The following is a 19,190-nucleotide window of genomic DNA, read 5'->3' on the forward strand; positions in this document are numbered from 1 at the left end:
CTCTCGCTGGTACTTTATGTTATTTACTTTATCTACCAGTTTGTTGGCATTCTTAGCTTCATTAATCCGACGTCTGCCTCCAGTTCGATTATTTACTAATCCAAACTAAGGAAGCTATAGCAAGGACGAAACTTCTGTCTTTAGATGTGTTCCCGAGAGACTCCCATTTGGTTATAGCATGGCCACGAAAAGAAGGCGGATGACCTTGAAGCAAAAACAATGTTTGTATCATTTGTAATAGGTTGTTTGTTACTATTTTGGAATAGATAGGGTTAGCGAGACCATGCCTCTTACTATTGGGTGCTTTCTGCCAGATTCTACCTACTGCAAATGATGTTTCGCTTCAGGGTCATCCGCCTTCTTTTCGTGGTCAAGATTGAGTCACTATGGAATAGAAACAGGAGGACCTCGGGATCTATGTTATAATTTGTCTTTGGATGTTTTAACTATGCTGTCGCTGTTATTGCATGTATTTATGCCTTATCCCTGGCTTAAGGGCGGTAGCTTACTGTTTAATTCCTAAGCTTTGGTTTCAGTTTTCGAGTTTCATCGCACCATAACCGTGATCTTTCGCTGGTGAGATAAATTTAGTTTATGTACCAGTTTGTTGGCACTCTCAACTTCAATGAGATGACACCTGCTCCAGCTCAATTCCTCACTATTCCATACTGAGGAGTCCGTAACAAAGACAAAACTGCAGTCTCTAGATGTGAAATCCGGGCTTTCGGTACATTGCATGTTTTTATTATTTACTTGCATTGAATTCCACACTATGGTTGCACTTAATGTTCCAATCACAAAAGCTGAAAGCACATGAATTATCGAATATACAATTTGTACTTTAACGTTTTATAACATTTTCTCAATTATGGTATCCTTTCGGTAAGATTCAAAACCAGGGAACGATATCTCCTGAGTAACAATATTTCTTCAAAATATGTATTTAGAATCAATTATACATACTATATATATATATATATATATATATATATATATATATATATATATATATATATAAAAATCTCGTGTCACGATGTTTGTTCGGGGTAAACTCCGAAACTACTCAACCGATTTTTCTCAAATTTCATATCTATGTGTCTTTTGGTCCAACTTAAAAGATAGGATAGTTTTTATAATTTTTTATTGCAAATTTCATATTAATTATGCAATAATAGTGTGAATTAATTGTTTAGTTCTAAAAATTCTTAATAGATGGCGGTGTAAGTTAATTAATCGATATAACTCTAACATCGTATGACTTACTATTAAAAACACCATGATAATAAAACTTAGAAATGCTGCTTAGAATTTCCATATAACGTTTCGGAATATTACAGGTTATTATTTACTTCCTGAGAAAATCAACTATACCTTTCAAAACGTTTCCTTGAATTGCTACAAATTGCAGATTTCACACCGTTGTGAAAAGTATTTTTCTCCACCAGTATCAAGATTAACTAAACGTATTTAATAGGTGTATCGGTTTCGGAGCGATTACGGGTCGTCCAGATTAACTCGACACCCAATGAGTGCGAAAAGATATCTGGTTCACGAAGCTTTGCAAGAGTTGCAGAGGAGTTACATTCTAGCTACTTGCTTGAGAGTCTGTCTTCGCGTTGGCAATGCGTGTATTAATGCTTTGAAAGCGTTCGTAGAAAAACAGGGAGGTTCCATCAGGCTATTATATTAAGCCTGCGTTAGACTTATCTGAAGGTGCTAGAATCATAACTTCCTTTAACTAAGAAGACTACTGAATTCTTCAAAAATATTTCAGGTTAATTTCAGGAAGGTTAATGAATTTAAGCGGATAACAGTTATTTTTTTTATTTTGTTCCCCAAGAGATTTTTAATATCATTAATTCTTGCAAAGATACGTTCGCAACAGAAAATTGCAGTGACAATTGCATCGTCAGGCATTGCTGCTACTTCTTTTAGATGGTAGACGAACAGCACATTCAACTTTAAAGTTGCCTATTAGATATTCATAACAAACAAAACGCAATGTGTAACATTAAAGAAAAAAAGAAAAAAACGTGGTATGGCTGTAGTGTTGCAAGAGAGTGAAATTATAATTTGGAATAAGTGTACTATGGCTCATGAGTAAAAGCATTCATTCGAAGCACATCCTAGGATTGTGCAAGATTTGAACTGCAACGATAAACTTTTAGGCGAAATCATATGAATACTGTCTGGGGACTTCCGGCAGACATTACCAGTTATTCCGATGAAATCAACGCATGTTTAAAACAATCGTTTTTATAGCGTAATGTCGAGATAATGCGATTGGCCATGAACATGCGAGTATGAACGCAAAATAATCTAATCGCACAAGTATATTCTAAGCAATTGCTGAGTATTGGAAACGGTGAAATTGAACTGTATCGAAATATACAGTACAACAAATAGCCAGACAATTTCTACACTGCCTTTGAGACGAAAAGTGAACTAATTGAGAGTCTATTCCCAGATAAATTTATTTTTTTTTTAAAATCATAATTGCCTCTGTAATCGCGCCGGTTTTGTAGCAGTTTTGTTTTCGGTAAACATTCCCGAACAGACAGGAATATTTGTGGATCGTCAATTGTCGACTGTCAAATACATATAATGATGTATGTCGCAAATTGTATTTACTGGTCGCAAAAAAGTCATTGGGAGTTGACACTTTCTAATGCAGGTTTGACATAAGGAGAAACAGTATTCGTCAACTGTTTAAAACAATTTTGACGACATACTATCCAACACAATCATTATTTTTTAAGGAGAAACTATATAACTTTCACGTTTGAAGACGTATTTCCTAAAGTTTAGCAAACACACAAATGTCCAAATCCAGAGTTTACACCAGAGATGAATATGAAGCTTTAGTTTTAACTGAAGGTTTTTGCGTTTCAATTTCAAATTTGCCACTTAGTTATTATGATATGCCGTCACTTGATAATTGGGCCACCGACTTAGTTAACACTGATTTGCAACGTATAACAACAGAGCAATGACGCTGTCATAGCTACAATTATTGCGAATAATGAGCCATTACTGACGGCTGGAAAAAAAAGCTCCCCATTGATGCTGAACAAGCCTATACAGTTGTCGATGAAAACAAAGCAGTAAACATTCCAACTGAATTTTTAAATTCCCTGGATACACCAGGAATGCGACTACACAATTTCCGGTTGAAAATAGGCTCAGCAATTTATTCTTTTTCGCGATTTAAACCCACCTAAATTACGCAACGGAACACGTTTCTTCATCAAAAGTCAACAATTTTGTCGGGAAAGTTTAAAGGAGAAATGTTTGTGTTGCCACGTAATCCATTAATAGCTTCAAAATTTTCAAACCCATTTGAAAGGCTTCAATTTTTGATTCGTTTAGCTTTTGCAAAGACCATAAATAGATTCCAAGAACAAACAATGTCTTCTTTCGGTTTGAACTTGAAACATAAATATTTCTCTTATGGGCAACCATATATCGCCTACTCACACGTGGAAAGTTATCATACTTTTCGTATTAGCAAAAGACTGGTTAAGCAAGAACATTGTGCACAACTTAGTGCTTAGACAGTTTTCAGTTTTCAAATAATAGAAACAATAGTTCGAAGTCAATGTTATCAACTTCATTGAAAAAATTTAATTTTTATATTTTTTTAATTTAGTTAGTGTATTTTGTAAAGAAGTTATTGATTACAAACTATAGAGAAAGCTGAGGTGAATAAAATGTAGTGTAGAATCTAAAAGTGTATGGTGGTTTACGCTTAGTTTCTACATTCGGTTATTTTACAAGTAGTTTCGATATTTACTATCACTTTAAAGTTATTTTTGTTTTGTTTTTTGCGGAAGTCATACTTACAAAATTTACTAAGCGTAAGTATAGTGCTTTTTCCATAGAAAATTTAGTTAGTACTTACTGAATTCAATAAGTAATTTCTTACTGAATTCAATAAGTAATTTCTTACTGAATTCAATAAGTAATTTCTTACTGATTTCAATAAGTACTTTCTTCAGCCTGCACTGTAAAAAAAAACAAAAATCCGAAACGTTTCTGAGTAAAACTTTTCGATATTTGCTTGCAGTTCTGGCTAAGCTTTGGCTATGTTTGCATTACTGCTTATAGAAGTTCCTTAATAAATCTGAACGGTGCTAAGCTTTTTTTGTATCCCTTCCTAAGTTTACATTAAAGTTCCAGAAACACGACTAACTTCAAACGGGAGGATCTTCGAATTTTTCAAGAAGCTTCCGAGATGATTTCAGGAAGGTTATTAACTTTTATCGGAAAACTTTTCGGGTTTTGGCATGAGATGTTACTGGAAGAAATTGGCCACATCAGCTGCCCATAATTTTAAAGTAACATTTAGGAATCGTTTTTACATTGAATCACGCCCATTATCAATCTCATATGTTTTAAAATCGGCTATACTATTTTAAGCTCTATTAAAAATATTTATTTGATTCTATCAAAATAATGAGTAAAAGTTTATTTTAATCCAACTTCTTTGCCACAGCAACGCGTGGCTGGGTCAGCTAGTATCCTTATATATTATTTCTGTAGCCTATTTTTGGTTTCTACGCCAAATTTCCCTCAATTCTTGATCGATTTCTTTGATTTACGGCTAATTTTATAGCTTATGGTGCTGGCTACTGACGAAAAATAGACCCAAGGTCTAAAAATTGTTTCTTTTAGCCGAAAAACCTGTTTTAAAGAACCAGAATAAGGTTTTCGGTCAAACTTATAACTTTAATTTGCGCTATGACCGACAGAGCTGAGTAGCTTGATCGGCAGAGCGTTCTCTTCGTGACCAGGAGATTACGTGTTCGGGCCCACGTCCGAACAATCTGCAACAAAAAAATTAGAGAAATATCGCGCATTACATGAACACTGAATTAAATGAATAACAACTATGAGGGATTAGAATAAATGAGAAGGAAATGCTCCTTGCTGATATGAATCCAATCAGTGATTTTGTGCTAAATTACTTCGAAATTGCACGTGTTTTTTTTTTTTTTTGAAGCTTTGGCTCTGGAAAGAAAATTAAAGCATAATGTAAGCGAAAATATAAGTAACAGGTTTAAGATTTCAGACTACAATAGAATTGTTTTTTGTTCACAAAAAAAATAATAAATCGTATATTGAAATATATATTCTTCTAATGAGTTTTTGACTCTTTGTACAAATAAATAAAATACTACCTCAATTTGAAGGATAAAATATATATTTTTTCTTCTGTTTGCTAAAAAACAAATAGCTTATCACATTTTTACTACATTCGAAAAGCTACGCTTAAAAAAGAGCATAGTTCAATTTATTTTGTATTTTAACCGTGCTGTTAAATCATGAACACGTGCTGCCATCTAAGTTATAACGGTTTAAGCAGCCTGCGATAACAAATTGTAAAAATTTTCAAAAATAAAAACATTTTTCTTCAATATCTTATCTTATATATTAATCCCCTCTCATTTTAAAACTTATCAGACTGTCCAATGACGAAAAAAAGACTTACGGTCGAAAATTCAAGTTTTCGAAATCGCCTCTTGCTGTTTCAAAACCTTGATGCTGCCTGTAGTTCTTATGCATTTTTTAAAGCAAAGTTCTAATGCAGTTTTCCATTTTTTACGTCGCTTTCGGCAAAAAAAAAAAAAAAAAAAAATAGCCTTTGTGTGTGTTCATATTTTAATAAAGCTTAACAGCACTGGACTTAGTTGTTCGGTTTAATTGATAAGTTTTTTTCGGTAGAGCGTTCGGCTATAAACTATCTGAACTTCGGGCAAGCTTGGGCTGTCCGACATAATATCAAATTTATATTAGTATTACGCATTACATGTGCTCATAACATACACACCTAATAAAATAAATGCAGTGGGAATGCTACTTGGTGTTTCGACTCCTTTATGCAAGCTACAGTTATCATTCGGATAAGTTGATTGTTAATCGAACTGTGTTCTTTGACTACATCCAGACCACTCAACATAATGTAAGCATAAAAAAGTACTAGATTTACCTAAAGAAATCCTTTTTGTGCAGAAAAACATTTTTGTTGTATGCTAAAATGTAGATGTTTCTAATAGCAGTGTTCGACCTTTTGTACAAATGAAAAAATACTACGCCCGATTAAAACTACGAGTTTCACTCAGTAAACCTTTAATTTTTTATTCGCGCGAATACGATATAAAGCATTAAATGTATTATCAACTTCATTAGCAAGAAATAATTTTCTACTCCTCTGCTTTCTGCTGAAAAAAAAATACATTTTGTCCACGTTCGAAAAATTACATTTAAGAACGGACTCAGTTCAACTGGTTTTGGTTTTGAATTTTAAGTGTTCGATTAAAAGAGAAACATGTGAGGGCATTTAAGCCGTAACGGTTAAAGCAACCTTCTATGTGAAATAGTTCAATATTCAAAGATAAAAACACTTATTTTCAATCAAATTTATTACTTCTCTAGAATGTTTGTTTCAATCGCTACGTGAGATCTTCGTCATTCTTTAATCAAATTCCATGCTTTGCGAATAATTTTAAATCGTATCATGCTGGTTAATGACAAAACACAGATGCATGATCTTATTATTATTATTATTATTTTTTTTTTTTTTTGGCAAAAAGCTTTTTTGCTGTTTTTTACTACGCATTCCTTCAATGAATAGTTTTCGAAACGAAAGGCGCAATTGCTAGGTTTGTTGGGGTGTCGGGCTGTTAGTCAGAATGGCGCCAATTCGAATACGTGCCAATAAATATCTCTTTAATGTTTCTTTTTTTCCCGTCAGATGCTGACATGTGCAGGACTGTATTTGCCACAACCTGTTTTTTCACATGCACAATTATTGCTTTTTCACGAGTCACCTCTCAGCCACACTTTTAATGACATTTATGTTTGCATTGAAAATATGTACGATTAAAAGGGGAGCTATGATCAAATTATCACAACGTTGTATTTAACGAGGTTTTGTTACTGATGTCTTTAAATTACATGCCTTCTCTTCTGCGCTTACTTTTTTTTCGGTTCTTCTTCATAATGTTCTTCCTTTGAAATTCTTAAAAAGCGAAATGCCTTATGAAACGATTTGAAGCACAGTGCGGAGTTCCGCACGGGTCGACTAGTATATATATAAATCTCGTGTCACGATGTTTGTTCGGGGTAAACTCCGAAACTACTCAACCGACTTTTCTCAAATTTCATATCTATGTTTCTTTTGGTCCAACTTAAAAGATAGGATAGTTTTTATAATTTTTTATTGCAAATTTCATATTAATTATGCAATTATAGTGTGAATTAATTGTTTAGTTCTAAAAATTCTTAATAGATGGCGGTGTAAGTTAATTAATCGATATAACTCTAACATCGTATGACTTACTACTAAAAACACCATGATAATAAAACTTAGAAATGCTGCTTAGAATTTTCATATAACGTTTCGGAATATTACAGGTTATTATTTACTTCCTGAGAAAATCAACTATACCTTTCAAAACGTTTCCTTGAATTGCTGCAAATTGCAGATTTCACACCGTTGTGAAAAGTATTTTTCTCCACCAGTAACAAGATTAACTAAACGTATTTAATAGGTGTATCGGTTTCGGAGCGCTTACGGTTCGTCCAGTTCGTTGAGTGCGAAAAGATATCTGGTTCACGAAGCTTTGCAAGAGTTGCAGAGGAGTTACGTTCGAGCTACTTGCTTGAGAGTCTGTCTTCGCAATGGCAATGCGTGTATTAATGCTTTAAGAGCTTTCTTAGAAAAGCATTAAGGTTCCAGGCTATTATATTAAACTTGCGTTAGGCGTCTCTGAAGGTGCGAGAATCATAACTGCCTTTAACTAAGAAGACTACTGAATTCTTCAAAAATATTCCAGGTTAATTTCAGGAAGGTTAATGAATTTAAGCGGAAAACAATTATTTTCTTTATTTTGTTCCCCAAGAGATTTTTAATGTCATTAATTCTTGCAAAGATACGTTCGCAACAGAAAATTGCAGTGACAATTGCTTCGTCAGGCATTGCTGCTACTTCTTTTAGATGGTAGACGAACAGCACATTCAACTTTAAAGTTGCCTATTAGATATTCATAACAAACAAAACGCAATGTGTAACATTAAAGAAAAAAAGAAAAAAACGTGGTATGGCTATAGTGTTGCAAGAGAGTGAAATTATAATTTGGAATAAGTGTACTATGGCTCATGAGTAAAAGCATTCATTCGAAGCACATCCTAGGATTGTGCAAGATTTGAACTGCAACGATAAACTTTTAGGTGAAATCATCTGAATACTGTCTGGGGACTTCCGGCAGACATTACCAGTTATTCCGATGAAATCAACGCTTGTTTAAAACAATCGTTTTTATAGCGTAATGTCGAGATAATGCGATTGGCCATGAACATGCGAGTATGAACGCAAAATAATCTAATCGCATAAGTATTTTCTAAGCAATTGCTGAGTATTGGAAACGGTGAAATTGAACTGTATCAAAATATACAGTACAACAAATAGCCAGACAATTTCTACACTGCCTTTGAGACGAAAAGTGAACTAATTGAGAGTCTATTCCCAGATAAGTTTAATTTTTTTAAAATCATAATTGCCTCTGTAATCGCGCCGGTTTTGTGGCAGTTTTGTTTTCGGTAAACATTCCCGAACAGACAGGAATATTTGTGGATCGTCAATTGTCGACTGTCAAATACATATCCTGATGTATGTCGCAAATTGTATTTATTGGTCGCACAAAGTCATTGGGAGTTGACACTTTCTAATGCAGGTTTGACATAAGGAGAAACAGTATTCGTCAACTGTTTAAAACAATTTTGACGACATACTATCCAACACAATCATTATTTTTTAAGGAGAAACTATGTAACTTTCACATTTGAAGACGTATTTCATAAAGTTTAGCAAACACACAAATGTCCAAATCCATATTTTACACCAGAGATGAATATGAAGCTTTAGTTTTAACTGAAGGTTTTTGCGTTTCAATTTCAAATTTGCCACTTAGTTATTATGATATGCCGTCACTTGATAATTGGGCCACCGACTTAGTTAACACTGATTTGCAACGTATAACAACAGAGCAATGACGCTGTCTTAGCTGCAATTATTGCGAATAATGAGCCATTACTGACGGCTGGAAAAAAAAGCTCCCCATTGATTCTGAACAAGCCTATACAGTTGTCGATGAAAACAAAGCAGTAAACATTCCAACTGAATTTTTAAATTCCCTGGATACACCAGGAATGCGACTACACGATTTCCGGTTGAAAATAGGCTCAACAATTTATTCTTTTTCGCGATTTAAACCCACCTAAATTACGCAACGGAACACGTTTCTTCATCAAAAGTCAACAATTTTGTCGGGAAAGTTTAAAGGAGAAATGTTTGTGTTGCCACGTAATACATTAATAGCGTCAAAATTTTCAAACCCATTTGAAAGGCTTCAATTTTTGATTCGTTTAGCTTTTACAGAAACCATAAATAGATTCCAAGAACAAACAATGTCTTCTTTCGGTTTGGACTTGAAACATAAATATTTCTCGCATGGGCAACCATATATCGCCTACTCACACGTGGAAAGTTATCATACTTTTCGTATTAGCAAAAGACTGGTTAAGGAAGAACATTGTGCACAACTTAGTGCTTAGACAGTTTTCAGTTTTCAAATAATAGAAACAATAGTTCGAAGTCAATGTTATCAACTTCGTTGAAAAAATTTAATTTTTATATTTTTTAAATTTAGTTAGTGTATTTTGTAAAGAAGTTATTGATTACAAACTATAGAGAAAGCTGAGGTGAATAAAATGTAGTGTAGAATCTAAAAGTGTATGGTGGTTTACGCTTAGTTTCTACATACGGTTATTTTACAATTAGTTTCGATATTTACTATCACTTTAAAGTTATTTTTGTTTTGTTTTTTGCGGAAGTCATACTTACAGAATTTACTAAGCGTAAGTATAGTGCTTTTTCCATAGAAAATTTAGTTAGTACTTACTGAATTCAATAAGTAATTTCTTACTGAATTCAATAAGTACTTTCTTCAGCCTGCACTGTTTAAAAAAAAAAAAATCCGAAACGTTTCTGAGTAAAACTTTTCGATACTTGCTCGCAGTTCTGTCTAAGCTTTGGCTATGTTTTCATTGCTGCTTATAGAAGTTCCTTAATATATCAGAACGGTGATAAGCTTTTTTTGTATCCCTTCCTAAGTTTACACTAAAATTCCAGAAACACGACTAACTTCAAACGGGAATATCTTCGAATTTTTCAAGAGGCTTCCGAGATGATTTCAGGAAGGTTATTAACTTTTATCGGAAAACTTTCCGGGTTTTGGCATGAGATGTTACTGGAAGAAATTGGCCACATCAGCTGCCCATAATTTTCCAGTAACATTTAGGAATCGTTTTTACATTGAATCACGCCCATTATCAATCTCATATGTTTTAAAATCGGCTATACTATTTTAAGCTCTATTAAAAATATTTATTTGATTCTATCAAAATAATGAGTAAAAGTTTATTTTAATCCAACTTCTTTGCCACAGCAACGCGTGGCTGGGTCAGCTAGTATATATATATATATATATATATATATATTAAATAAAAAATTAAAAAATCTCTTTTTACGAAGTAGTTTAACGGTAATATTTTTGAAATCAATTTCAGGAAATTATCAAAATTTTGTTTTTTCCTGCCAGATTACTGCACTTAAAAGAACCACCTCTTATTTCGGCACATAAATGCAACATTCTCATTCTTGACGCCGTCCTATTTTTTCGTGCTCCAGGAAAATTAATATTACCTTGTGAATCACTAATAAAGTCACCAATAGATCTTTTTTAACTTTAGATGGAAGCAGAAAAATCGATGAGTTTTGTTTTATGTGGGACCCTCATCAATTTTTCGTAAAAATTTAAAAATAATTTATATTTTCATCTTGACACTTAACATAATTTTTTTTATTGTTCTTGAATGGTTTTTTAAAAGCATTAAAAAAGAAAAATACACAAGAACCCGTATCGCATGCAATATACTGACAGCCCGGATAATGACATCTGCCTCCAGCTCAGTTATTCACTATTGAGCCTACACCAAGCGCGAAACTGCGGTCTCTGAATATGATAACCGGGCTGTCGGTAGATAAAATGTAATTCTGTTTTAGCCTTGGCATAGGGTTGGTAACTTACTGCTCCATATCACATGATTTTTAATCTACGCAACCTTTATCAGGTAATCAGTAAATTTTTTATGCAGCCAAACTTAATGTTCAAATATCTGAGTAATTAAACTACACTTAATATTAATATCAGTTTGCTTAACTATCTGACAGGAGATTGTATTAATGTTTTCAAATACATCGAAGGAGGTTTTTTTTTTCAAAAAAATGAAAGAGAAAGCATATCCCATTGTTTAATTCCATCCATAAAAAATCTGATTAATCCTATTCAACTGATAAAACCTGAGTGAAAAAGTACATCAGACATATTTAAGGGAAAAGCCGCTGAAATACATACGATAAAAAAACTATTGTAACCCAAAACCATGCATGTGACCCCAATGGGGCAAAGTGGAATTCAAAGACAGTGTCGCTTGACGTCAAAACAAAGATGTGTTTCACCAGATTTGACAGAAAATGAACAAGCAAGCACATTCCATTGTTTACTCCATATATCAAAAACTTTGATTAATCCTATTCAACTGATAAAAACCTGAGTGAAAAAGTACATCAGACTTGTTAAATGGAAAAGCAGCTGAAAGACATACGATAAAAAATTATTGCAGCCCAAAATCATGCATGTGACACCAATGGGGCGAAGCGAAATTCAAAGACAGTGTCTAAGTGCGAAATCCATTAGACGTCGGAATCTCACACCGGGGCAAAGCGAACGATTCCATCTCATATCCTTGCATGTCCATTACCCGATCTTTCACGTCTAGATTGTTTCCTACACAGATATGTAAAAAGCATCCCCAGAAATATTGCTATCGATTCCGTCGTGTTGGTGTAGACACCAGGCATCGTTGAAGCTCCAATAAATGGCAAGGTTTTCTCTAGCTGCCAGAGATTCTAAGAGCAATGAGAACAATTACCTAATATTTTTTCTTGTATGGCGCAGAGAAAATAAATGCAGTGCTGTTTGGAAAAACTCTTTTACGTACTTTTTGCAGTTTTTTGCAAAGTTTTGGTTTGTTTTCAATAAATATATTTATGTCATTCCCCTACTTTATTTTAGTTTATCCTATTCCATCGGCGCGGTGCACGCATGCATGTTTTAAACACTTTTTTTGTAATTGCTTAGCGAACCATCTTTACTTAACATATTCTGTGTTGCGTAGTTGCATATGTAGAGTTCCTGGACTTAATTTCTTTGTTTGCTTTTAAAGTTTTAGGAAAACCGTTTGACTGTTAAAACAGCATTTGTATTTTCGGAAGAAAAATAAATAAATAACAGCAATTTAATAGTGTAATAATTACATTCTTGAATCCTCCTTTTTTACTGTTTCTTATTTTTAAATTTATTTCCAATTAAAATATTTTAATATTTTCCTGTACACCAAAATCAATTTGTTACAGATTGTCAATTCTCCTGAGATGAATTTCTTTCTTTCTTTTTTTTTTTCTTTTTCCTTTTTTTTTTTTAACAATTTCATTTTCTATTTTCCTCGTATGAGTTGAAGTGCATATAAATAGAAATTTTGTGTTCAAAAAATGCTTCACAGATAGACCTCAGTGAGTACAAAAAATAATTCGAGTTTGGTGCTAATAGCTTCAAGTGGTTGTGCAATTGAACGTCCTTTCTTGTTCATTGCGAGTGTTATATCCCGAAAAGCAATGCTGCGATTTAGATGCCACTCGAAATTAACATGATCCTACGCAGAAACAGATGCTGAATCAATTTCGGGGTTAATCATTACAAGGGGGTATGGTTTTCTTTATCTTTTGCACGAATTATAAAGCTTTATTAAATCGCAATGTAAAAGATAAATCTCTTCAAATGATGTCAACTGCGATTGCATCCAGAACGTCGTTCATGCGAATTTACTGTTGGCTAATGACCGAAAAAATCTCAATGATTTGAAATTTTTATCTGTTGTCATATTCTAACACAATTAAATGATTATTAACAAATTAAATGATTGCAAATAAATTTTAGCAAGACTTTTAAAATGATTTTTGCGCTTTGATTCTACTTTTACAAACAAAGCGCAATACAAAGACAATTATTAAATGGCCGTCAGCTTTTTGTATGTGAGCAAAATTTCAAATATAGAACGTCTGAAGTTGGGTGAAAATGAGGTTGAATATTCCACTCTAGTAGCATATGCAAGTCAACGTGACAAAAATCATTTTTTAGTTTTTCTTCGAATATTTTTATTATCTGATCGATAAAATCAGCATACCCGCGATTTCAAAATCTTCTAGAAGGATCGGGGGAAGCGTACGTATGTACTTAATGCATATTGTAGCTGAAGAAATCAAAACCTACGCTTACAAAAGTATAAATACATTGACTTCACAAAAATAAAGAGCCATTGTTCTCTCTTGATCACCCTAAATAACGGACCAGAAACACTATTTTTTTGTATCTATGTTCAACAATGATCACTGCTTCTAATTGAATTCTTAACTGCAATTTAACTTGAAACTCATTTGAAACAAACAATTAGGTTTACGCAATTTCAAATTTTACAACTCGCGTTCTAATTGCCTTGGAAAAATCAAACAAATTTCAGCTCATGCTAAAAAATCAGAATTTTCTACCGATATGTAGGCATTTTTTTGTCATCATATTATAGGATTAAAAAGGAAACGAGCTTAAAATTATATAAACTAATAAAAACAATGCTTAATTAGTTTGATTATAGGTTATTGCATTCGCACCAAATCTAAAGTCTCATACCGAATTTCAAAAGAATCCGATCGCTGAACTGGGTGAAAATTAAGTTGAAAGATTCTATTACAAACATACTTAAATATGGGTGATGAAGCAAATAAAAACGTGTTAAAAATGGCATTAGTGATTGGGTGACAGTTGAAATTTCTTGTACTGACTTTGATTACGAAACTTACATTTGTTTTTAAACTTAGAATAAACTGAGCATAAGACATTTTCCCTTGAATTGAATATTGCGTATTTTAGTTTTGAAGGACTATTGAGGATCACATCGATTATTTTACCGCTTGGTTTTTTTTTATTAGGTTTAATGGCGCAAGAGCATGTCTTTATAGGTTATATTTACCCCCTTACTGTCTACGTTCTATTAGTGACTTTTTTTTATCTAGTACGTATGTTCCAAGTACATTTTTAAAAGTATCTAAGTATTAAAAATTTAAAATTATTTCCGTTACAATTATTAAAAGATTTTAAAATATCAAAATGGTTGAAAGTATGAAATGTTACTCATTATTAGACGGAGTAGTAAAAAACCCAATTCAACGTTTGTTTTTTGAAAAAAATAGTACAATAATCAAAATTTTCAACAAAAATTATTTAGTATCTTGATAAGTATTGTGTTATATTCTCATTGTTATACGAGTAAAAATCCTTTTTGATGTCTTAAGATGGCATAAACTTTCACAAATTTACCAATAAAACTTTCAGTAAATACTTTTCAAACTAATGCTTTTAGTTATTTTATGCTGTTTGCTTCAATCGTGCTCGTTTCAGTGTTGAACGCTTTAGAACTGTAAATAGTCACCAAATTACTTACCAATAAAACAAGTATGACTGGGCAAATAAAAATATAGTCGTAATAGTCCCTCTTCTGCCATGGACACCTACAAAATATAAAGCTTTTTAAAATAATTTCGCGTTAAAATCTAGTACTAAACTGAAAAAAAAAAAATTTGAATTTTGGCATCTTGAATTCAAATTATGTTTTTCGCAATCACGAGTGAGTGTGTGTATGTAGGCATGTGTGTTTGTGTCCAGGCATGAGTGTATGGGTATGTGCATGTATGTGTGTGTGTATACGTGTGTGTTTGTGTCTGTGTGCAGGCATGTGTGTGTGTAGGTTTGTGTATGTATGCATGTGTTTGTGTATGTATGCATGTGTTTGTGTCTGTGTGTATGCATGTGTTTGTGTCTGTGTGTATGCATGAGTTTGTGTGTGTGTAGGTGTGTGCATGTATGTATGCCTGTGTATGTTGAATATGGTCGCAACCTGGAGACGGTTTTCGCTATAGGAGCAGCATCGGGAAGCGGCCGGTCGACGGTGGTGCTGCAGAGGGAGGCGGGGGAAAATAAAATCATAGGAACATCAAAACAGTCAAGTGAGAACAATAAGCAATGTGATTGCTCTAAAAAATCGGGACGTTATATCTCAGTTATAAGCGAAGAAAACAAAGTATCTATTTGTAAAACAAGAACTTTTAACCCGATGTGTCAATTAAAATTTGTGGAATAAGTATCTTTAAAAATATCCTAATATATCAATACAATTTTCACAAAATTAGATTCAAAGTGATTTCTTTCAATGGTTCTGTGAGATGTATAGGTATTGTCTTGTAAAAGCCAAAAATGCACTACTTTTCTAATGTGAACCAACCTTATGCGACGCAATGTTGAAACTAAAACCTGTACTTCAGAGTCAGACTTACGTAAGAACAAAGATGGCAAATGCCAGGTTATTACTGCTTCATATGTAGAAGCTTATTCCGCATCAGTTATCACAACGTAGTTTTATACTTAAAAAAAAAATAAATGACAATTATTTACCAGCATAAAAAGTACGCGAGCCCCAACCCAAGACGAAAACTTTTTCGCTCTCCTGCAAAGTAGCAATAATGTGACTTACGTTAGTCTGGCTCTGAGGTACATAAATGTGCCACCAAAATTAAGAACTGTAATAAATTGTTAACATTATGTAGTCATTTACTAAAGTAACAATAAGTTACTGAGTTAATAAACATAAGTAAGTTATTTATTAATATAATATTACAATCCTTAAAATTAGAAGTATTTTTGTAACGGAACTTATCGTTAGAATGTTTCCTACAATATGTGTAAAATGCCTTAAACGCAATATACCGCTTATAACGATCTTCGACGTAGTTAGATTCCCGTAAATACCAAAAACATATGATGTAGAAGTCATGGTAAAATTTAATAATTTTTTAAACATTACCATTCTTTTCTACAATTTATGGTTGTTTATTTTAACATTTTAACTAAGCAGTCAGAATAAAATCTTATACAGTTTTTTCAATCATTCGAGAAGGGGTTGACAAAGGGGTAGAGATTTCCTGTTGAACTATTTCAATTTCATTCGAAAGAAATTTTTAAAAGCATAAAATATTATAACAAAATACATAACAAACAAACGCATTGCTTAACTAGTTATATATTTTTATCTTCAGAATTTCAAGTGTCTTGGGATTTTTATTCCACGAATTCTTTAAATTATAGAAGTTAAGCCAACCCTTCGATTGTCCTAAGGCAGCTATTAGGCAAAGGAAAAGAAAAGGAATCAAGACTGTGTTTGGGTAGATAACATCGAATGTTTTATTCATGAGACCTGGTTCCTTGACAAAATACTAAAGTTTAATGCAGTTTACTTCAAATGTTGTTTAAGAAAAGTGCTCTCAATTAGGACGAAACTTGGTTAAAGAACAATTATCTCCTGCTTAACATTCATCTTAAAACCATTTGCAAACAAATGTTACGGAAACAATTGTAAAAATGTTGCCATTCCAAAATATAATTAGCTAACAGTATCAAATATGGTAACTAAACATAAATTAGCTACCACTCGAAAAGTTTGTTTTAATGTCATGTTAAAGAACTCCTTAATTGCTCCATCATTAAGCATAACTTTCTTGCAACGTTCATTTCTTTGCACATTAAAATATTTTACGTTTCATATAAAAACACATGACATGGATTTTTAAAAACTGTATTCGGAAGTAATATAATCATTGATTTTTTTTTAAATAAAGTAAGTTTTATAACTTCAAAATATTGGCAAAACATATGTGTACTATAAATCTGACTGTGTATAAACATGTAAGTCAAAAATCAACTCTTTTTTTTTCTGTTTGGCAGATGTAATCACAGATGTCAGATGACCTTGATGACTTTTCAGGTTCGAAAAGTGTTCAAATGTTGCCACACTTGAAACATTTGGTGAATCTAGCTAAATTTGGGTAAAAAAATCAGTCTCAAAAATGATGCCAACTTGACACTATCCTTTTTCATTTCTTACCATGCTCATAAACGTCTGACAGATATGACGATATCACTCTATTAACCGACTTAGGCGGCTAGTTTCATATGGAAAAGCATTTAAAAGTGCGTCATAAATGTTAGCCAATTTTAACTATTTAGAATTCCCAAACAATCTTCAATAAAATACTTAAGATTATTTTCCAAATATCAATTGTTTGTATCTGCTCTTTCGTCTTCTTTCAATATATAGAATTTACTGACTTATTATTTTTTAATTTATGTATTTTGTTTTACCTACGTTATATTAATTGCAAAATATGCAAATTTTATGCTTTGTAAAAATAGTTTAAATATATCCAACTAGTTGATATTCTGATAAAGTTCAGTATCTTTTTTGACGTCATTAAAACTGCATGGGGATAAAAGCTTGATTTAAACCGTTGATGTTTTGTCAATAAAAGTTATTTATATGAGCAAACTGCCAGTGATAAAATTTAACTTACCCTTGAGGAGCTAGAACGTCTTCAATATTGTTGCCAAAATGAGCTTTGGTTCCCGCCCACGTTGCTGCTATTACAGCAGGTAGACCTGAAAGTTGGAGAATACAGTGTTAGAAAGGAAGTTAACAATGTTTTGCTGCATACACATGTTTCGGGATTTCAGAAAAGCCCTTTTTCAATTAAAAAAAAATAGTGAGTAAAGACATTCGGATGTCTTTAAATCCCAAATCTCATCCAAAAGCTCACTATTTTGCATTGAAAAAGAGGTTCACTGAAACCCCGAAACACGTGTATGCAGTAGCTCATTAATTTTGTGCAATAGAGAGAGAACATTGTAATTTCCTTTCTACTTCTCTGCATAAATGTATTTATTTAGTTCTAAATCCAGTGTTATGTCCATGGGCATACAGTGTTTATACTGAATCAAAAGGGCTAACTCTGTGTATACTGTGTAGGAGAGAGTGAAATGATTTTATCCAGAATCGATTCTGTCTAATTAATGATGTGCGTGAAACAGAAACCAAAATGAAGAAAAAAAATGTGTTCCAAGACCACAAAACTGCAACTACATTGGTAAACATTTGTCCTTTGGTGTGCTCAAAATAACGTTGGAAAACACGCTTTTTTGACAAGTCATTCTATTATAGTACACTAATATGTTGAAATAATAATGCTAAAGCAAAAACATTACTTACCCCATCCTACTGTTGCATAAATATAAATCTTTATGTTGTCGACAGAGAAGGTTTTAACCACCAATATAAAAAGATAGAGTCCTTCGACGAACATCCAAAAGAAATTCGTTCCCATCAGATAAGTTAAGAAAATGGTCAAAAAGCAAGCCACCTGTTTGAAATTTAATTACTGATTAAGAAGGAAAAGAAGAATTTTATATTTTGCGCATTAAAAGCATTGCATTACACTGTAAAAAAATTCTGAAACGTTGCTGGTTATTTCCGTGGAATGTTTCGGGATTTCAGCGGTTTTCTCCTATTTCCCCGCAAAATCAAATATCTTCGCAAAAATGTTTCCTGAATTGCTAAAAGATGCTCGAATGCAGACTTTTCACTGGTGTGAAAAATATTTTTTTGCTACAAGTTTAAAGGTTGACTGAGCGTGTTTATTAAGTGTATCGGCCGTAATTTAATTGAGGTTCATCTGTATTGACAAAGCTCCCTGTGGGAGCAAATAAGGCACTGGATAGCTGCAGCTTTGCGAGGCAGGAATTGCAGGCAAGGAATATGTTTGGTTCTTGCTTGCAACTGTTCGCGTGGCTTTGGCCGTGGTTGCGCTAATGCTCCTGGACCTTTTTTGCCAAACCAGGAAGTTTCTAATCAAATACATTAAACCTATTCGGTTTCTGTAGAAGGTTCACGACTGGCTTTAACAGAGGAGATTTCCCAGTATTTCAGGAAGGTTACTCACTTTTATCGGGAAATGTTCCTGGTTTTTTGTAAAATATGTTACTGGTTGAAATTGGGCACATCAGCTGCCTATTATTTTCCAGGAACGTTTCTGAATCGTTTTTACAGTGTACAATAAATGGTAATTGATTTAT

The 19,190-nt window shown here is 33.0% G+C and overlaps 1 protein-coding gene across 1 annotated transcript in view; it reads right to left on the reverse strand.

The window, feature by feature from the left end:
- LOC129228551 (diuretic hormone receptor-like) overlaps positions 1-19,190 on the reverse strand; it is a 54,621-nt gene that overhangs the window by 13,567 nt on the left and 21,864 nt on the right. Inside the window, exons 6-8 of the mRNA XM_054863234.1 lie at positions 18,328-18,478; positions 17,636-17,720; positions 14,677-14,743 (exon numbers count right to left, since the gene is read on the reverse strand). Coding sequence (XP_054719209.1) covers positions 14,677-14,743; positions 17,636-17,720; positions 18,328-18,478 — 303 coding nt within the window. The remainder of the gene's footprint in view (positions 1-14,676; positions 14,744-17,635; positions 17,721-18,327; positions 18,479-19,190) is intronic.

This window comes from Uloborus diversus, chromosome 8 (assembly GCF_026930045.1).
Source record: "Uloborus diversus isolate 005 chromosome 8, Udiv.v.3.1, whole genome shotgun sequence".
NCBI lineage: Eukaryota > Metazoa > Arthropoda > Arachnida > Araneae > Uloboridae > Uloborus > Uloborus diversus.